Below are 22197 nucleotides of genomic sequence, written 5' to 3'. Positions count from 1 at the left end.
GACATGTGTTCCTTTCCTACACCTTTGGTCTCAAGTCTGGACACACATTTTGGTTCGATATCTGAACTAAGCACACATCTAGATATGGGTCACTATTATGTGCAGAAGTGGAGAAGAAAGTTTTGGCACGTCTCTAGTTTTATTTGTGCAGCCTGATGCTTTGCGTATACAAAGGTAGATTGCTGCACATGCTTGTTTCCACTCTGCCTGGATAAGCCAATACTTGTACAGGTAAAAGCCAGAGTCTGATCATAACTTATTCTGCTACATAAGATGTTGTCTTCAAGCAAAGCTACTGGGAAAGCTCACAACACGTTCTTTGAGAGAGTCTCAGCAATTATGCAATGGATCTAATCAAAATTTGTTCCTGCTGTACCTGAGCTAGTTAGTGACTTGTCTGAACAAAAGTGAGGAGGAAAGGCTGAAGTATTCTCTGGACAAACCAACTACAAATTCAAGATTTTCTATATTTGCTTCTATAAAGAACAAACACTGATCCAAAATAAGCGTAGCTATTTCAGACATTATGCAAAACTAAGCATCTTCATCCTTCCATTAAAAAAGATTTAAATTTTGATTTTTGTTATGTTACTAAGTTTTAAATTTAAGTTAATTATAATATTTTACCTAAATGTTACTCAAATTTATATAATTTTTTATTTGCTTCTAACCCCAATGAAATATTTGTTAAATTCACAGGGCTGTCATATAAAGGGATTTCTAATTTTAAGGACTCCTAGATCATCTGCAGAGTTCAAGAATTCTGCAAAGTATTAGAGACTTCATTACATAATTACCATTATTTGGGGTGGTAATTAAGTGACTTGAAATAATATTAAAATAAGGATCAATGAGGATGATAGCAAATTTCACACCAGTGTAATTGGGTTAACAATGGACTCAAGGATGAGTAGATCGTACTTCAAATTATACAGGTTAAAAACTAAAGGCTGACCTTGTAACTTTTTGTTTTGGGAAATTTCCTTCATCTTTCTCACTTCTAAAATAGTTTTCTTGGGAAGTGATTAACAGTGTTGTATGCTGTACTTCATATACTTTACTGTCATTTTTATATTCAGTTTTCCTAATGAGTATTTTTTATAATACAGCTCTAAGTTCTCTAACAGTTGTATAGAAAGAGAAATTAAAAATATCAACTTCCCAACCTTTTTTATAATACCATAGTTCTGAAAGACCACTATATTCTCAGCCTAATGACTTACAGTTATGAGGGATGTCAGCTCCTATCATGGCCAATCAACATGGCCATGCTGAGTTGAAAAAGCTGGTCAGAAATCTTTCTACACTTTGTTTTTGTACAATATTTGAAACCTTTTAAAGAAAAAAAGCAGAAGTATGAAAAGCTCAAAATAAAAAGACAATAAGTTTAAAAATCATTAAACCAATTACAAATGTTTGGGATAATGCTAGTTTACTTCTATGCATTAGAGCAGATTTTGCATCATTTTAAAACTACAAATTATTACATTTCAAGTTAAATGTGGTGGTGTCAACAATAATTACACCATATGAAATACATATCAAAATGAAAAAAAATAGATTTAAGTAAGTTAATAATTTATCCTTTAAGAAATCATCCAAGAGTTTATGTTAAGAAATTAAAATTTTGGCTGTGGTACACATGAGTAGACCTTTAATACAAAAATGGTTTCCATATTAAATTCTACATCAGATTTGTTTTTTCAAATACTGTATAAAATCATTTTAACTGTTAATGCATATTCTTACAATTAAATTTCCCATGTATAAAACTAGTATATATTATAGAAATGTTTTAGTAAATTAATCCTTAGTTTATGACCACAATTGAGCCCAAAATTTAAGAGAGAAATTTCTTAAGTGAGTTTAGCCCAATTTTATGACCTTTCTTGCCACAGTTGTTAAGTGAATCATTGCAGTTAAGTTAGTAACAGTTGTTAGGTGAATCTGGCTTCCCCATTGACTTCTTGTCAGAATGTTGTAAAAGGTGATCACATGATCCCAGGACACTGCAAAGGTCATAAATATGAATCAGTTGTCAAGTATCTGAATTTTGATCACATGACAATGAGGCTGCTGCAATGGTCATAAATGTGAAAAATGGTCACAGGTCATAGGTCCATTTTTTCAGTTATATTCTAACTTTGAGCCATGGTGGGTTGCAAGCAGTACGCCCCAGTATGGGCATACCAGAGCCTGCGCAGAGCACTGGGTACTATTCCGGTACGGTGCTCCGGAGGGCCCACCTGCCTGCTCGCTCCTTACCTGTCTTTAAAGTCTTTGGCGCTTCTGCGCATGATGCATACTGTGCCTGCATGACGCTCCACTGAGCAGCTGGAGTGTCGCAGAGGCATTGCTGGACAATAAGATGCATGTGCGCACGCTACGCACGTCCATGTGGATGACACCGGGCCCATTCCAACCATACCGGTTGGAACGGGATCCATAACCCACCATTGCTTTGAACGGTCCCTGTTGTAAAGTCAAAGCTGTTGTAAGTTAAGGACTACCTGTACTAAACTCTTCAAGATTATAATCTGATGCAGACATACCTAAGCAGCTATTAGCAGCTTTTTCTTCTTCTTGCCCAACTAAGGATTTTAATCACAAATTGACTGTTGAGAATATTGCCTCAATCTGTACTTCTTGATGTTTTTCTCATGACCAATTTGGCTGACCTAGAAGTTCAGTCACACTGTTTCAATTGATCAAAGATGCATTTATTCCTCACTGACAACATGTATTTGGGAAGAGAAGGGCTCCATTAAAAATACTATTGATAATATAGTAACCTCTATATCTCACAATCTCCAGGTATAACTTATTATTTTATTTATTAAATTTATATGCTGCTTTTTTTTGCTACCAAGAGACTCCTATTCACCTATTTAAGTTCAGTTAGGCACCAGGCTGAGGAAAGGCTCTAAAAACAAGTAAACTTGAAAAGGAAACTTCTTGGAAACAAAATATTTGTGTTGTTATGGCAATATTCTGAAAATAACAGAATAGATGTTTGCTTTCAATATCATAGAACTTGACAATTTTGGAAAATTATAACAGAATGAAATTAAATGTTGAATTTGCTTTTAACCTGCCAGGTGTACAAAGAAAGTGCTTTGCCGTGAAGAACTGAGCAAATGCATTCCTGGGCAGTATCTTTCCAAACTGAATGTGTTATCATTGCCTGAATATATATGTTGCCTGGATACATAGGGTTATGGTTCTCTGCATCAGCTAGGATTGAGTCAGGCAGAAGAAGACTGACATGTTGATAAACACTGGATTTAATTTCAAAAGGGGTGGAAGTGGAACCAATCCCCAAGAGAACGGTGGTTCAGTTCTCATGCTATATTTACTTATGAGGAAAAAGAAAATCCCACCTCCCAAACAAGCAGATTAATGTTGAGGGAAGGACAGCTTTTTAGTAAACGTAATACTTCTTCCCATGCCAGCCACCCTTTCCCCTTGCTATATAGCCACTTCATTTTTTATTGTCCTTATTCTTCTTCCCAAAGCTCATCCAAACTGCCACTTTAATGTACTTTCTTTCAGTCTGCAAGGCAAATCAAGTCTAAGAGCCACTCAATTCTGCCTCCATAGGCACCAGTAGGCAAGTGACTACTATCCTAACCTACATGTAGTTGCACCTCTCCCCAGTGTTTCCACTCCCCAATTGCTGGTTAGGAAATATGGGCATTACCTCTCCTTTATGCATAATGATGGGATGGAATGATAATGATGGTCTTACTGTAGGTTTCTTAAAAACACTACTTTGCACTCATTCCTGTTCCTATCCATTGCATGGATTATTTGTAATGTGTGATTCGTTTGGATCAACTGCTGCAGAGGATAGGTTAGCAAGTAGACATTTACAGTGGATAGTTAATGGACCATAATATTCTCTATATTATCCCTTCCCAGAATCCCAATGTGACTTGCCTTCACATAGTCTGGAATATTTGGGAGGGGAGAACACGAGTCTGAAGCCTTCTCTAGTCTCTTTTCTAGTTTTTAGCAGGCTTGTAATAAATCAGATTCAGGACAACACTAGGAGAATAAAGTGCCTTTTCAACTTTAGGCAGTGCTGCTTGGCAACAGTAAACCTACAACTGGGTTACTATAGATTTTATTACTTGTGATCTCTCTTAATTTTTTGCACTACAATTTCATAAATCTAGTCCAACAATTTTACTGGATATAATTCAATTTTCCAAGTCTTTTGTGATGCAGGCTAAATTATATTTTAACCATCAGGATTTTCTGGGGAATTCTAATAATGTTCCTGAATAAAACAATTTGGAAACTTAATACATTTATCTTATTATTTTGGAAACTTAGCAGACATAATAGTGCATTGATTGACATATTTGATCACCTAACCCTTGGTGTTTATTTTCAATGATCAATCAACTGCTCTACTGAAGGTTTGTGAGCAGGACTTAAGCCTGACTGCTTGTCTAGCATCTTGCCATGGGGAAAAATAGTACTGATATTCTATTATGAAACCAATTGCACAAAGTTACATAGGCTGTATGCATTATAAACTAAATAGTTATCTTCCCTTTTAACAAACAACAAAATTGGAATTATTATTTATTATAATAAAATCAGGGAAAGCATATCAAGCATGATTTCTGAATTCTTTCCAATTCCTTAAAAATAGCTTTACTCTTGATCAAGTTAGAAGAGGGAGGGTAAACGTTGGGACAATGTTGCAATTCACTGCCCAATTCTCTCTTACACAGGATGAAGAGTGTTGTTGTTGTTGTTTAAATGTGTTCCCGGCTAGACCAAAGCCATTATCAAGTTTGATCTTTCTTTTGCCAGCTTTTCTCTTTACATAAAATCTAGTTTAATTGTGCTGTGCCCTGATGGTTCTGACTTTCCTTACATGATTTTTCTGAAACGTTCTTAACCTGTTGGAAAGAGTAATAAAAGGAATATATAACTATTTTTTCTATGTTGGTGAAAACTACCGTATTTACAGTTGTTGAGAAAAACTCTCTCAAAAATGAACTCTCAACAGACGCCTAATGCTCCATTAACTCTTATGCAATACTTACTGAACTCTTTATGTAAAAGAGAAAATGGCATGGGTTGTCTACAATTTCTATCTCTACGGTAGCCGCTCCATACAGGCAGAGTGAGCAATTCTAATTTTTATCTCTAGGGTAAAGTCCTATGTTTTCCATGGCAATCGTGGAGGATTTGTGAAGCTGCGTGCCGAAAGTGCTAATATAAGGCCGGAGACTGAGCGTGCGACCCATTGTGCTTACAATAGCAATAGCTCTTCCTGTTTTTGGGAGATGCCAGGACGAGGCGACAAGCAAGCTCCAGACTCGGTAAAAAAAAATGCATACACTTCCAAATAGAGAGCCTGCATTGGATAGATGTGATTTAATGTTCTGGGTGTCAGTTCGTCGTACCGTCCGATAAAATTGATTTCGAACACGTCATGACAAAAAAAGGTATTGAACAACATAGCTAAGGCATTAGCCCCAAATTAAGAGCTTTTAAAATCACAGGTGGCTACAAGAATTGATACGCTCTGTGTTTAATTCTCCGATTGAGAATAAGTGAATCTTTGGGAATATTTGTGTTGCATTGTGCTCAGTAGTAGTATTAAAGATAGCATACTTTAGTGATTGGACGCTAGTTTTCATGAAGCAAATCTGTGTGGTGGCTAGAATTGAAAACGACTTGTCGGCACATAATTGGTTGCTGCTAGTTTAGTTTACAGTGGTAGTCCCTCTGGAGGAGGAGGAAATGTGCTAGTTAATGTGCTTTTATTAGATCATATGGTAGAATCCGAGTGCAAAGGAGACATGTGTTGTCCATCTCTGGACCCGGAGTTGGCTGTGCAGTCCCAGTCTAGAAGTACAGACTCTCGCACAATGGGGACACTGGAAGTCCATTGTTGTAGTAACTGTCGGTGTAGTAACTGTTCTATTATGCTGCTCACAATTTTCAGTTTTTGACAATGCCTGTTTTCAAAATCATTGGGGGCTTCATAAGACAGGGCTCCCCAGCTGCTGCAGTTTCTAGATCCTTCAGCTGCTGTCACAGTGGGATAGGGTTTAGCAGATTAACAGAGTTGGAAGGGATCTTGGAGGTCTTCTAGTCCAACACCCCCCCCCCAAGCATGAGATCCTACACCATTTCTGACAAATGGTAGTCCAGTCTCTTCTTGAAAGCTTCCAGTGATGAAGCTCCCACCACTTCTGAAGGCAACTTCTGTTCCATCGATTAATTGTTCTCACTGTCAGAAAATTTCTTCTTATTTCGAGGTTGAATCTTTCCTTGATCAGTTTCCATCCATATGTATGGTCAAACTCAAGATGTCTTCCCAGATTCTAGCACACTATAGAGCATCTAGCAACACATATGGTAGTCATCTGCTCCATTGACATGTCCCACATATCTCATCTGACCTCTGTTAATTAGGGATTCAGTTTTGGTGGATCTGCATGATCCAAAACTTCCAAGTTGGAGACACAGTCCTGCCAAAGAATGCCAAGGATGAAACGGAGAGCATATATGTGAATTTTTTCCAATTATTTTCATTATCCCCTTTTTCCTATATGGATATAGAAAAAAAGGATAACCACAGCTTTGTAGAGTTTTAGCTTTGTGGAGATATGGATGTGTTGGTTGAGTACTCTAGTATGCAGCTGCCCCAATGCCTGGCTGGCCTTGCTGATCCTAGAGTCAATTTCTTTGTTCAAAGACCCATTGTTTGAGATGATGATTCCCACCTATTTGAAGTTGTTTACATTTGTCAGCTGGGCTGTTGTTAATAGTGACCTTTGGTTCTACAAGTTTGTTATTTAGTACTTCAGTGTTATTTAGGCTGATATCAGACGTAAGAGCATATCAGCATCTGAGAATTTATTCAGTAACAACTGTAGATTGCTGTCTTTGTGCACGAGAGCACACAGTCAGAAGGTTTCTTGAAAGACTGTGGAGGCAGTTTAGCAAAGGCCAAAAAGAGAGCCATCCATTCAGGATTGGGGCTAGCACATAATCCTGTTTCATAAAGAACGTGCTCTATCATTCTGTCATGTAATAATGGGATGAACTTCACAAATTTCCATTTCCACAACGTCTCAGGATGATCCAGGAAGCCTCTCTGTCTTTATTGTCAGGCCAATAAAGACAGAGTAAAGGGGCTTGTTCTGTCAGCAGCGCGACAAATACGACCGCGGAGAAAAAAGGGCGCTTTAAAAAGCGCTTTTAAAGCAAGCCGATTGACGTAAAGGTAAGGGTTAGGGTTAGGGTTAGGTTAAGGGTTAGGGTTAGGTTTAGGGTTACGTTAAGCGTTAGGGTTAGGTATAGGGTTAGGTTAAGGGTTAGCGTTAGGTTTAGCGTTAGGTTTAGCGTTAGGTTAAGGGTTAGGTTTAGGGTTAGGTTAAGGGTTAGGTTTAGGGTTAGGTTTAGGGTTAGGTTTGGGGGGGTTAGGATAAGGTTTTCGCGTTAATTTTAACTTTACCGCTCACAGCGTGATGTTTTCGTCGCGCTGTGATGACATCAGGTACGCGCTTTAGTCTACCGCGGTTTTGTGGTGGAACCGAAAGCCACACTCCCCTGGGACATTCCTTTCTGAGACAGTGGCAAGTCTGTTCAGGAGAATGCCAGCAAAGATCTTGTCTCTGATGGATAGCTGAGTGGGTATGGATAGTGAGATACCTCTGAAATTTCTGCAGTCTGATTTGCTTCCCTTATTTTATAGTGAGCCACAGTGAGAGTGTCAGTGAAGTCATAAGGCGTCTCTTTTGTGAACCAAAAGTCTTGGAATGCCTGCAAGGTATTTGGGTTTAAGGCTTGGTCGATCCTGTCTTGTTGCTTTATTTGAGCTGCTCTGCAAGATTTCTTTCCTGATCTCTTCAATAAAGAAAGGCAAGCCAAGGCATCTAAGACTGGCAGCTGAGGAATCCGCTGTGACACATTGTGATAAACTGTGGACAGTCTGTTGAGTAAATTGGACAAATGTTCAGGCCAGTGGTTTTTCAGTTCTTCCTGGTTATTGTTCAGACTTGATCTATCAGATGATGGCAAGAGGGAGCATTCTGCTTTAAAAATGACTTTATGGCAATGAAGAACTGTAGTGACATGCATGTCTGTATAGACAAATTTAAAAATGTTCAAACTGGACCAAATTCCAGGTGATGGGTCTCTGAATCCAACCTTTCCACTCATATTGAGAGGAATGAATTATACTCACTAGTGCAGTGATACCAAGACATTGTTTTGAGAGAAAACAAACATCATATAATTTGTATGTATTGTGTTGTAAGCCACAGCACCACTGTAGTGATGTCGCACTACTGTGTGGAGTGTCTGTAATTTGGACAGAAGGAAGCTTAGGCTTTCAGATGAGTTGAAGTAAAATAATTTAGAACAGTGTTTCTCAAACTTGACAATTTTTAGGTATGTGGACTTCAATTCCCATCCCCATGGCTGTCTGGGGAATTCTCGGGGTTAAAGTCCACACATCTTTGCCAAGTTTGAGAAATATGGATTTAGAAGCATTCCCCTGGAGGGAACATTATACAAAACCAAGTCTGAGATGAGACCATAATTTCAGTACATGTTTTCCTAATGGCAAATATATAAAGCTTTCTTAGCTTTTCGAGTCCCCAGCACAATGTATTGGAACTTTGGACACAAAGGGCCAAGGCAAAAAAAAATTGGTTGCATAATTGAAAGAATTTCTTCAGATGGCTTCAATCCCTTGAAGTTGATTTAAATAACAGAGACTCAAAATTCTGGAATCATCATGCTTAAATGTGCCTCAAGCAAAAGCTGAACCTTTATATAAAAATAACCTCCAAAATGTTTTAATACGTGGAACAGAAAAACAGGTTTTCTTTGCTGTCCATCAGTATGATTCCAAATTTCAAGGAATCTTTTTTTTCTGACATACCTCTCCATGCTTCTGTGTTGCAATAAGGATGAAAAAGAAAAACGTGTTTAAAAGCTGTATACTCATCAGCCAGTCCTTTCCACCCAGCAAATTTGCAGTAGAACATCAATCTGTCCATTTTAGGAAATGTGCAAGAAGCAGTAGTGTAAGATGCATATCTGTTTCTTGATACATTAATCTTAGCCTTGAATAGCCAGAGAAGTTCACATAATGGCTGTGTGCCATGCCTGATCCCGAAGAACCAACAGTTTGGCATGTCTGATTTAGGAAGTTATAAAAGTAATTTTGTACAAAAAAAAGAGAGATCCTCTATAAATTCAAACTGCGTGTGCACATTAGTGTTGAACCAAGCAGTAATTTTTCTTAGGGTTAATAGATTTTACTTGTGAACATTCAGAAAATCTATCATAACAGATGGCAGCACAAAGATATAGAAAACTTCAAATTTAGTCGCTAATTAGATTTCTCTAGCCTAGATCTAGTAAATCCTATTTATTCTTTTTGTAGAAACATGCATATAAATTCTCCAGTTAAAAAAAAGTGCTCAATAAAGTCAGGGTAACTTTTCCAGAGACTTAGTCAACTCCAGTTTTTATAGTCACTTTTTGATTCCTATGACGTGCTTTTTCCTCTTAACTTAATTGATGTATGTATTTTGTTTTTTATTCCAGTTAAAATATGCTGTGTCCTTTCTGTTCTGGAATGTGAATGTTCATTTATAGCCTGCCATTTCTCTTTTAAAAACTGTTTATATTTCAACTCTTTTAATAGTAAGTATAATGTTTTCTCATTATAAAGCAATAGAGTTGACTTCCCACTGCTTGAGCTGCAGTATAGAGACACAGTTGTCCCACTGAATGCTTAAAGTAACAATTATTCATGTAAGAATGCATTTTATATTGTTTTAAATCATTTCCCTGGTAGCCTAACAATGTTATTTCATTTCATTTCATTTATTAGATTTCTATGCCGCCCAATCCCGGAGGACTCCGGGCGGCTTACAGAAATGAAAAAAATTAAAAAGAATTATTAAAAACAATTGGACACAACAAGGTTAAAAAGGGAAACACAACAAACACCCAATCAGGAGGGGGCTGGACCTCAATCAAGGGGTCAACAGCCCCAAGCCTGCCAGAAAAGCCAGGTTTTAAAGGCTTTGCGAAAGGCCATGAGAGTGGGTAGGGCCCGGATCTCAGGGGGCAGCTCATTCCACAGGGCCGGAGCGGCAACAGAGAAGGCCCTACTCCTAGGCGTCGCCAGCCGGCATTGTCCCGCTGACGGCACCCGGAGAAGGCCCATCCTGTGTGATCTTATTGGTCTGAGGGAGGTATGTGGCAGAAGACGGTCTCGCAGATACCCGGATCCTAGGCCATATAGGGCTTTAAAGGTGACGACCAGCACCTTGAATCGTGCTCAGAGGCCAATGGGCAGCCAGTGCAGCTCACGGAGGATAGGTGTGATATGGGTGTACCTTGGCACACCCAGAATCGCTCGTGCGGCTGCATTCTGGACTAATTGCAGTCTCCGAACACTTTTCAGGGGCAGCCCCAAGTAGAGCACATTACAGTAATCCAGTCTTGAGATGACGAGGGCATGAGTGACTGTCTGAAGTGCCTCCTGGTCCAAATAGGGCCGCAATTGGTGCACCAGGCAAACCTGGGCAAAGGCCCCCCCTGGTCACAGCCAACAGGTGGTGTTCCAAGGTCAGCTGCGAATCCAGGAGGACCTCCAAATTGCAAACCCTCTCTGAGGGGGGCAATTTTTCTCCCCCCAGGGTTAAGGACGGACTGGATGGACTGTCCTTAGGGGGCAACATCCACAGCCATTCGGTCTTGTCAGGATTGAGTGCAAGTTTGTTCACTCCCATCCAGACCCTAACAGCTTCCAGGCACTGGCACATCACTTCCACCGCTTCACTGAGTTGGCACGGGGCGGACAGATACAACTGAGTATCGTCCGCATACTGGTGATATTTAATCCCGTGCCAGCGGATGATTTTGCCCAGTGGCTTCATGTAGATGTTAAATAGGAGGGGTGACAGGACCGACCCCTGTGGCACTCCATAATTGAGGGGCCTAGGAGTTGACCTCTGTCCTCCGACCAACACCAACTGCGACCTGTCGGAGAGGTAAGAGGAGAACCACTGTAAGACGGTGTCCCCTACTCCCACCTCTTCCAGCCATCGCAGAAGGATACCATGGTCGATGGTATCGAAGGCCACTGAGAGGTCAAGGAGCACAAGGACAGAGGAATGCCCTCTGCCCCTGGCCCGCCAGAGATCATCGGTCAGTGCGACCAAAGTGGTTTCAGTGGAGTAGCCAGGCCTGAAACCAGACTGAAAAGGGTCTAGATAATCTGCTTCATCCAAGATCCGTCGGAGTTGGAGGGCCACCAGTTATCAGTGGCTTCTACAATGTCAATAATAAATACGCATATGCAGGTAGTCCTCAACTTATGACCACAATTGAGCCCAAAATTTCTGTTAGGTGAGATGTTTGTTAAGTGCGTTTTGCCCCGTTTTACGACCTTTCTTTCTACAGTTGTTAAGTGAATCACTGCAGCTGACAAGTTAGTAACCCGGTGAATCTGGTTAGTAACTAATTGAATCTGGCTTCCTCCCTGACTTTGCTTGTCAGAAAATCGTAAAATGTGATCACATGATCCCAAGACACTGCATTTGTCAAATATGAGCCATCATGTGAATTTTGATCACATGATCATGGGGATGCTGCAAAAGTCATAACTGTGAAAAACGGTCATAAGTCACATTTTTCGGTGCCATTATAACTTTGTACAGAACACACTTACTCTTGTAAGCCGAGGACTACCTGTAGAGTCAACAGCACTAGAGGTTTTAAATGATGTTTCTCTGCAGCTTGTATACAAGATTCTTTGCCATTTTGGAACCAGCTGCAGATTCTGTACAATCAAATGTTGAGTGGTTTGGAGAATTAACCTCCCCCTCACCCCCACATCCCCAAACACGCACACCCTGACACAATCTTCCACTGTGATTGAAAACAGATTAAGGCTGGTGTTGGTTTTTGGAAAGGCAGCAATTCTTCTGAACCTATGTGTGGTGATTTTCTGATTTCCAGAAGTTCTTGCCTCACTGATACCTTGCAATTTCTGAACTTCCCTCAGACCACTGAGGAACCACTTAGGTTTGCTATAAACCAGTGTTTTTCAAACCTGGCAATTTTAAAATTCTTCAATTTCCAGCATATTGACTGGGGAATTCTGGGAGTTGAAGTCCATACATCTTAAAAGTTGCCAGGTTTCAAGAACACTATTATAAACCCAGTCAGGTTCTATCTTAACCTTGGAGTAAGAAAAGTAATAGTATTGCCTCTTCGGTCTTTTAAAGTTGGCAACAGATTTGCATCTTGTGCTAAATTATAAAAGGGTTTACCCTTGGTTTCAGTTTAATATGTGCTGTGAATCCAGCCATTATGGCTTAATGGGCTGTACAAATATACCCAATGTTTTATTAAATGCACATCTATGAATCCAACTATCTTAGCCTTTTTTTAAAAAAATGCTATTAAAAGTTATTTCTGTGCTAGAATTCAGCAATAGGGTGCATTTATTAAAAAAAACACCTTACAATAAAAAGTTCCTTCTCATTTCCGAGTATACAATTAGGGAAACAGCCTCTTTTTAATAAAGTCACACATAAATGTGTGTTTTCAGGGAAAATTTAATTCTACAACTTTATTTCATTGTATGAGGAAACTTTATAGAAATGAAAAGACAATCCCTTCTAACAATATATCAATTTCATTTTTAGCAACATAGGAAGCACAAAACATTCTTCTCTAATGGAGGAAGATGCTACTCCTCTTCTAATTCCTGTGGGAGGTGATGAAAATGATCTCGGAATTCTTAATATTCAGTTCAGCCCAGAAGATCTGAAAAGCAAAAGGTGAAAAGGAATGTTTAATTATAGATTTCAATAGTAATATGGATAGTTGGAGTTTAGCAGTATTCATCTTTTTAAATAAACCTGGTTATATAATACCTTCATCTTAATGTTATTTATTTCATTTTATGCTCTTTCATTATATCTTAATTTAAGTGTATAGTGATAACTTATACTCATGATGGCGAACCTATGGCACACGTGCCACAGATGGCACATAGTGCCATATCAGTGGGCACATGTGCCATTGTCCTAGCTAGGCTCCAGCATGCATGATTGCGCTGGCCAGCTGATTTTCAGCTGGCCCGCCCACACTGCCCTTCCCTTCCCAGTAATCCCCATGCAATGCCAGGTAAGTACAGGGCTCGTGCTGAGGCTCTGGGAGGGCGTCTTCAGCCTCCGGAGGACTTCCGGGAGGCATAAGGGAGTCCATTTTCGCCCTCCCCAGGCTCCAAGAAAACTGCTGGGACCTGGGAAAGGTGAAAAAAGGACCTACTGGGCCCACCAGACATCAGAAAACAGGTCATTGCAGCCTCCAGAAGGCCTCCAGAGGGCCTTCGAGGAGTAGGAGGGCATTTTTGCCCTTCCTATACTCTTAGAAAGCCTTGAGCCTGGGGAGGGTGAAAAACTGACCTACCAGGTCCACCAGAAGTCTGAAAATGGGTCATTTCTGGCCTCTGGAGGACCACTGGGGGGCGGGGGAAGACTGTTTTTGCTCTCTTCAGGCTCTTAGAAAACAGCAGGGACCTGGGGAGGGTGAAAAATGGGCCCAACGGAAGTCAGGAAACTGGCCATTTCCTGCCTCCAGTGGACCTCCAGAGGGGCAGGGGAGGCTATTTTCGCCGTCCCCGGGCTCCAAGAAAGCGTTTGCTCATGCGCGGGGCAGCAGGGGGTCACATGCATATACGCAGGGGGCACAGCACAGGGGGCATTAAATTATAAGTGAGGGCACGTGAGTGGGTATGATAGTGCACACATACAGCTTTTGGCACCCGAGGTGAAAAAGGTTTGCCATCACTGCCTTAATCAGTATAGGGTAGCAACTATGTTCCATCTGGGTATCTGCTGAATGTAAAATACAATACAACCAGAGGTGGTATTCTGCCAGTTCGCCCCGTTTGGGCGAACCGGTAGTGGCGGTGGTGGGAGGCTCTACTCACCAGCCCAGATGTCATCACAGATGCTCTGCACATGCGCAGAAGCATTTTCTGCCCGAATACAACCATTAATTGTTTCTTCCAACTTTCAAGCAGTGTGATGAGTTTACTGAATTAGCCCTAAGTGTCTGACTTTACACAACCACATCATACTTAGATCTGTATTATTTGTCCAATTTTCTAGGATTACATCGCCAAACCATATTTTAGCCTATTGTTTTAGGCATGCTCAGCGAGTGATTGGGTTCTCTGTTTAACCTGAGCCAGAGTTTTAAAAACAATTTGTTAAATAAATCCCATTTGCCATATTTATAAGGCAGACTGTGATGTCGAATTGAAGTTAAATGCAATCTGAGCTTTCTGTTTCATTGATACAGCAAATAGCTACTATTTTCAACTCATTTAGCTAGATACTGTACCCTTCACAGTTTATATTTCAACTCTTTTAATAGTAAGTATAATTTTCTCATTATAAAGCAATAGAGTTGATTTCCCACTGCTTGAGCTGCAGTATAGAGACACGTTTGTCCCACTGAACCCTTAAAGTAACAATTATTTATATAAGAATGCATTTCTATATTGTTTTAAATCATTTCCCTGGTAGCCTAACAATGTTATCAGTGGCTTCTAGAATGTCAATAATAAATATGCATATGCAGGTAGTCCTCGACTTATGACCACAATTGAGCCCAAAATTTCGGTTAGGTGAGACGTTTGTTAAGAGAATTAACCCCCCCCCCTCCTCCCGCCCAAACACAGACACCCTGCCACCAATCTTCCACTGTGATTGAAAACAGATTAAAGTTGGTGTTGGTTTTTGGAAAGGCAGCAATTCTACCAAACCTATGTCTGGTGATTTTCTGATTTCCAGAAGTTCTTGCCTCACTGATACCTTGCAATTTCTGAACTTCCCTCAGACCACTGAGGAACCACTTAGGTTTGCTATAAACCAGTGTTTTTCAAACCTGGCAATTTTAAAATTCTTCAATTTCCAGCATATTGACTGGGGAATTCTGGGAGTTGAAGTCCATACATCTTAAAGTTGCCAGGTTTCAAGAACACTATTATAAACCCAGTCAGGTTCTATCTTAACCTTGGAGTAAGAAAAGTAATAGTATTGCCTCTTCGGTCTTTTAAAGTAGGCAACAGATTTGCATCTTGTGCTAAATTATAAAAGGGTTTACCCTTGGTTTCAGTTTAATATGTGCTGTGAATCCAGCCATTATGGCTTAGCAGGCTGTACAAATGTGCCCAATGTTTTATTAAATGCACATTTATGAATCCAACTATCTTAGCCTATTTTTTTTAAAAAAATGCTATTAAAAGTTATTTCTGTGCTAGAATTCAGCAATAGGGTGCATTTATTTTAAAAAAAACTTACAATAAAAAGTTCCTTCTCATTTCCGAGTATACAATTAGGGAAGCAGCCCCTTTTTAATCAAGTCACACATAAATATGTGTTTTCAGGGAAAATTTAATTCTACAACTTTATTTCATTTTATGAGGAAACTTTATAGAAATGAAAAGACAATCCCTTCTAACACTATATCAATTTCATTTTTAGCAACATAGAAACTGCAAAACATTCTTCTCTAATGGAGGAAGATGCTGCTACTCTTCTAATTCCTGTGGGAGGTGATGAAAATGATCTCGGAATCCTTAATATTCAGTTCAGTCCAGAAGATCTGAAAAGCAAAAGGTGAAAAGGAATGTTTAATTATAATTTTAATAGTAATATGGATAGTTGGAGTTTAGCAGTATTCATCTTTTTAAATAAACCTGGTTATATAATACCTTCATCTTAATGTTATTTATTTCATTTTATGCTCTTTCATTATATCTTAATTTAAGTGTATAGTGATAACTTATACCCGTGATGGCGAACCTATGGCACGCGTGCCACAGTGGCACATGGTGCCATATCAGGGAGCACGTGAGCCATTGCCGGGAAACGGGCCATTTCCTGCCTCCAGAGGACCTCCAGTGGACCTCCAGAGGGCTATTTTCACCCTCCCCAGGCTCTAAGAAAGGCGTGTGCGCATGCGTGGGGCAGCAGGGGGTCACATTCATATACGCAGGGGACACGGCGGGCATTAAATTATAGGTGAGGGCACATGAGTGGGTATGATAGTGCACACACACGTGCTTTTGGCACCCGAGGTGAAAAAGGTTTGCCATCACTGCCTTAATCAGTATAGGGTAGCAACTATGTTCGATCTGGGTATCTGCTGAATGTAAAATACAATACAACCAGACGTGGTATTCTGCCAGTTCACGCGTTTGGGCGAACCGGTAGTGGCGGTGGTGGGAGGCTCTACACACCAGCCCAGATGTCATCACAGATGCTCTGCACATGTGCAGAAGCATTTCCTGCCTGAATACAACCATTAATTGTTCCAACTTTCCAACTTTCAATCAGTGTGATGAGTTTACTGAATTAGCCCTAAGTGTCTGACTTTACACAAACAAATCACACTTAGATCATTTTAATTTTATTTATTAAACAAACAGGTCTGTATTATTTAATACAGATCTGTATTATTTAATTTTATTTATTAAACAAACAGATCTGTATTATTTGTCCAATTTTCTAGGACTACATTGCCAAACCATATTTTAGCCTATTGTTTTATGCATAGTCAGCGAGTGGTTGGGTTCTCTGTTTAACCTGAGCCAAAGTTTTAAAAACAATTTGTTAAATAAATCCCATTTGCTATGTTTATAAGGCAGACTGTGATGTCAAATTGAAGTTAAATGCAATCTGAGCTTTCTGTTTCATTGATACAGCAAATAGCTACTATCTTCAACTCAATATTATACCCTCCTAAGATATAACTTATAATAAATGAATCTAAAAAATAGCTAGAATTCAATTATTATGATAAACCTAACATCTTGATTGGAGAATACATTAATATGCAGGAAGGGAGTATAACCTAATATGGCTTTTGGCTGTTGTAACCATTTCCAAGTATATTGTGCAGACACAGCCAATAGCTGAGTTTATATGAAATGTTTACCTGTAAAATTTACTAATCACAAAAGCTACTTCATAAAACAGCTAAATCATAAACCAAACAAACAACATTATAGCTTAATAACACCTGCACATTGAGTGCAACATGTGCTGTTTCGTGCAATATGCTAAACCACAATGTGATAGGTTTGCTTTGGGCTGAATGAAGCCAGCTACTGTAGTCTTCCAAACCATGATTTATGAGGTTTTTGTGACACAGTGGTTGTGGCAGGAGAACCAGAGAATTACTGCCTTCCCCAAAATGGGGCCTGTCTAAGGGCTTGAGACTGTAGTTCCCAGAGACTTTCTATATGAAAATATAATTTTATACCACTTTATAATGGCCTTGGTAAGGCCACACTTGGAATACTGCATTCAGTTCTGGTCACCACGATATAAAAAAGATGTTGAGACTCTAGAAAGAGTGCAAAGAAGAGCAACAAAGATGATTAGGGGACTGGAGGCTAAAACATATGGAGAACAGTTGCAAGAACTGGGTATGTCTAGTTTAATGAAAAGAAGGACTAGGGGAGACATGATAGCAGTGTTCCGATATATCAGGGGTTGCCACAAAGAAGGGGGAATCAAATTATTTTCCAAAGTACCTGAGGGTAGAACAAGAACTAATGTGTGGAAACTAATCAAGGAGAGAAGCAACTTAGAACTAAGGAGAAATTTCCTGACACTTAGAACAATTAATCAATGGAACAACTTACCTCCAGAAGTTGTGAATGCTCCAACACTGGAAGTTTTTAAGAAGATGATGGATAACCATTTGCCTAAGCAGGGGGTTGGACTAGAAGACCTCCAAGGTCTCTTCCAACTCTGTTATTCTATCATAATTTAAGGAAATCAGCATTATAACTATCCTCTTAGAAATTGATTACAGGTATTTTTGTTTCAAAGTCATCTAATTTTCTGCATACACAAGGAAGATTTCTTAAAACTTACTCAGCTTTTAGCAGTTAAAAGTTACGGAAATCTAAGGCATCCAAAGCCCTGAAACTTATTGTAAAGCCAAATTAAGTGCAAGTTTGCACATGTATATTTCCTGAATCATTGCTACAGCATCAGAGGATGATTTGCAAATGCCCAAAACACCCTTTGCAAGCCCCAAACTGCACAGGAGGGCTTAGACATCACTCTATGCTTCAGCTGTGATTAATGAAGTTAGACATTCACAGGTGTGAAATTACAGAAGGGTTACGCTACAGAAGAGAAGGACAAAAGAAGCACAGGGATCTTGAAAGTAGGCTGGAGTTGGCCATATTCTAGGAAATCTGTGTCTCAGCTGACATCATTTTAGGCATGATTGTTCTTGTATTTGTAAAGTGAGCCCTACTTGGAGAGGTTATGCCATGAAATCATTGGCAAACTGTATAAGGCTGTTTGGGGTAAACAATTTGCATTATCTTATATTGGAAGAATTTTAAGATAATATTTTTGGAATGACTTTAATCCATCATGCTCAAAATGTTAACGTAGATTCTTCCATTTCCTCAAACAGAGACCATATATGTATATTATTTGTTGCTCCAGGGATAACCTTAATGGTATTTTGGTCAGCCAGAGAGACACTGAACTGTATGTTCTGTGGCCAACACAAGAGTGTCATTTTTATTTTGCTCTTGTTCTGTCATAATAGATGGTGGGTAGATTCACGCAAATAATCCAGAGCAATTGAGAATGCTATTCCTTTTTAATTAGGCTGCCAAAAATATAACATTAACTGAGAGTCCAACTTTACAAGATTCTTTGGCTTGTAGGACTTACTTGCTCATAGTTATTTGATATGAGTAACTGAATTTTCTGTCTCACGCTCATCTTCTAACCATGTGCAATCCATTTATAAAAATGATTGCCTGATTCAGTGTTTCTCAGCTTTGGCAGGTTGAACATATGTGTTCAAGAATTCTTAGAATTCTGAGAGTTTAAGTCTGCACCTCTTCAAACTGCCACAGTTGAGAAACATTGGCCTGGTTTGGAATTCAGAGCATTGTGTCAGTACTACTATGGTGGTCAATCCTGACAGTGCAATGCAGGGGTGTCAAACTCATGGCGTCATGTTATCACATGACATATCACAACTTTCCCCCCCCCCTTTGCTAAACCAGGGGTGTGTGGCCAGCGCGTGATGCATCTGGCCGTGTTTAACATCCCTGCTGCAAGACTGGAATCCTCCTGGTTCGGCTGAACCGGTAGGGATGATTGTCCCTGGTTCTGCGAACTGGTAAGCTTCCAAAGATCGTGCGGCTCAGCTGTGAGCGGTGCAATCATGGGAAGCTCCCCCCCCCCCCCCCCGCTTTTTAAAGCATTTTTTTCCTGCTGGTTTGGGCGAATAGGCAGGAAAAAAGTGCTTTAAAAAGTGAAAAAAAGAGCTTCTGATGATCGTGCGGATCAGCTGTGAGCCGCACGATCGTCGGAAGCTTCCCCCCCACCCACTTTTTAAAGCATTTTTTTCCTGCCTAATCACCAGAACCCGCAGGAAAAAAATGCTTTAAAAAGTGGGGAAAAGTTGGCCAAGCCCACCCAGTCACATGACACTCACCACCACCAAGCCACGCCCAACATAACTGGTGGGCAAAAAAAATTCATTTTACCCCTGCCCTGGTGTAATGCATTTTGCAGAGATCTTCATTAAATTTTGGAATGAGGCTATTGGATTTTAAGATCATGAAAAAAAGACAGTGTGCCTTGCCTGACAACTGTATACGAGAAAGCTTACACAAATAACATCTGAACCTTCTAAAATAATTATCTATGGACCTTTATGTGATTGAGATATCTGGGAACATGCTTGTTTTTTAAAATATAATGAACTTTAGTAAGTTAATGTGCTTGTCATTTTAAAGATATAAATGCATAAAAATTCTTTTTAGAATAGCTGTTTGTTACAATTTGCACTAGACTGACCCCTTATTAATCCTGACTTAAACAGTATTCAATTTTTTTTCTTTTAGGCCATTCCACGTAGAACCAACAAACATTGTCAGGGTCAACGATGAAGCACAGAGAGTAACAGATGAAGCTTCAGCAATGAACAAGCGGATTCACTACTACAACAGACTCACTTCGCCTTCTGACAGAGCATTGGTGAATGAAAGTTGAACTATATTAGCTAGAAAAGCCATGACAGACCTGGATACTTTCTCAATTACTTAATCTCTACTAGGAATACTCTATCAGACATAATCTGATTTTTCTGCATGGCCTAAGAGTGGTCCTTTCAGCTTGTTTTTTTAAAAATCAATTTGTATGTTGGAAAGAAAGATGTAATGTCTGATTGTGTTTGTCAAAAAATGGATTATAAAAAAAGTAGATGTATGAGAATCTGCATATTTCTCTACATAAAATTACTAAAGGTGACTTCATAAATAATTTCATATTTCATTAGTAGTAACATCTGAAAAGCCGATTTCAAAGCAAAGCAAATCCTTTCAACGTAAAGTTGAACAGACCAATTTCTGTGTCAAACAAAAGAAAAAGTACCGGTACTCCTTGACTTATTGCTCCATTTCTGTTGTTAAGTGAGTTTTGTCCCCTTTTACAACTTTTCTTGCCGCAGTTGTTAAGTGCAGTGAATCACTGCAGTTAAGTTAGTAACCTGGATGTTAAGTGAATCTGGCTTCCCTGTTGACTTTGCTTGTCAGAAGGTTGCAAAAATTGATCACATGATCCTGGGACACAGGCAAAGGTCATGAATATGAACCAGTTTGCCAAGCATCTGAACTTTGATCACATGATCATGGGGATGCTGCAAAGATCGTAACTGTGAAAAATGGTCATAAGTCAATGCTGTTGTATCTTTGAATGGTCACTTAAATGAACTGTTGTGAATTGAGGTCTACCAGTATTTAATCTGAGCCAGGACTGAGTAATTTTTATATTTAGTCTTAAATTTATTTATTAAATCTATATGCTTCCCATCTCACCATCAGTTGACTCCAAGAGGTTTACAACAAGATAAAATAACAATGCAAAGTATTAAAATGATAAATATTAACAGTAAAATTAACAATGATGGCTAAGGAAGGAAGCAAAATACAAAATGGGTGGAGCAGTGGTGGGATTCAATTTTTTTTACTACTGGTTCTGTGGGCGTGGCTTGGTGGGTGTGGCAGGGAAGGATACTGTAAAATCTTTATTCCCTCCCAATCAGCTGGGACTCGAGAGGCAGGGAATAAATGGGGCAGGGAATAGATGGGCCAATCAGTGGTGGTATTTACCGGTTCTTTGAACTACTCAAAGTTTCTGCTACTGGTTCTCCAGAACAGATCAGAACCTGCTGAATATCACCTCTGGGGTGGAGGTAGACTCTTCTCTCAGTTCATTAAAGATCTCCAATATGACATGTCCCATCAGGGTACCAGACCATTTGGCAGAGCCATGTTTCAAGGCCCTTTTGAAGGCCAAGGGTGGGGGGGAGAGAAATCTCAACTCGAGGCTTACAATGTTCCAAAGGATGGGAGCCATAGCAGTAAAGGCTCCTCTCCTGAACCCCACCAGGCAGAATTCCTTGACCAACAGGGTTTGCAGTATCTCCCTTCTGCCTGCGTAAGTGGGGCAGTCCCATGGGAGTGAGATGAACAGACCGATTTCTGGAGTGAGATAAATAGGCCATTTTCTGTGTCAAACAAAAGCGAAAAGAAAGTAGGGTTTAATCTGAGCCTGGATGGAGTACTTTTTATGAGTCAAAAGAAGTAGCAGTAGGTCTGAAAATTGTCAGAATGACTGTAACTAAACTTCCCATATCTAGACTTGTGAAGAAATGTTAAAGATTTGGTCTGAACTAATGCTATGGACTCCTCTCTTTTGTTAGGTGGCTCCTGATCATGTTCTTCCTGCTCCAGAAGAAATCTATGTGTATAGTCCTTTGGGCACCGCTTGCAAAATTGATAGCTCTACTGATGGTTCTGGCAAAAATTCCAGTATAGTAACAATGTATGTGAAGTGTTCTGCTTGCATTTATTTATCTAAAGTATTCTATTTTGAAATGCAGTCTAAATATTGGAATTAGCCTCAGATATCGTGCAAGTTTTTTTATGGTTGTTCTTTGTGTTTTCCCCCTGACTTAGATTCATGATCTGGAATACAATGATGGGTACATCTATATTAAGTATTCCCTGGGGAATAAAACAGGTAACACAATTTTGTGTCTCTATTTTAGGACAAATTTTGT

At 39.6% G+C, this 22197-nt stretch overlaps 1 protein-coding gene across 3 annotated transcripts in view; it reads left to right on the top strand.

The window, feature by feature from the left end:
* Nucleotides 1-5187: 5187 nt before the first annotated feature.
* SLC38A9 (solute carrier family 38 member 9) overlaps nt 5188-22197 on the top strand; it is a 55893-nt gene continuing 38883 nt past the window's right edge. The window contains exons 1-7 of one of the 3 annotated variants that reach the window (XM_087715504.1): nt 5188-5342; nt 9595-9693; nt 12714-12848; nt 15567-15701; nt 19979-20111; nt 21838-21959; nt 22094-22157. In XM_087715504.1, coding sequence (XP_087571630.1) covers nt 12745-12848; nt 15567-15701; nt 19979-20111; nt 21838-21959; nt 22094-22157 — 558 coding nt within the window. In that variant the 5' untranslated portion in view covers nt 5188-5342; nt 9595-9693; nt 12714-12744. Of the gene's footprint in view, nt 5469-9594; nt 9694-12713; nt 12849-15566; nt 15702-19978; nt 20112-21837; nt 21960-22093; nt 22158-22197 lie in introns of all 3 variants that reach the window. The other 2 variants (XM_087715503.1, XM_087715505.1) reach the window with 2 other exon arrangements.

The sequence above is a fragment of the Thamnophis sirtalis genome, unplaced genomic scaffold (assembly GCF_051295495.1).
Source record: "Thamnophis sirtalis isolate CommonGarterSnake01/CBP01778 unplaced genomic scaffold, rThaSir2_p1.2 scaffold_5, whole genome shotgun sequence".
Lineage (NCBI taxonomy): Eukaryota > Metazoa > Chordata > Lepidosauria > Squamata > Natricidae > Thamnophis > Thamnophis sirtalis.
This window is presented reverse-complemented; position numbering and strand designations above follow the sequence as displayed.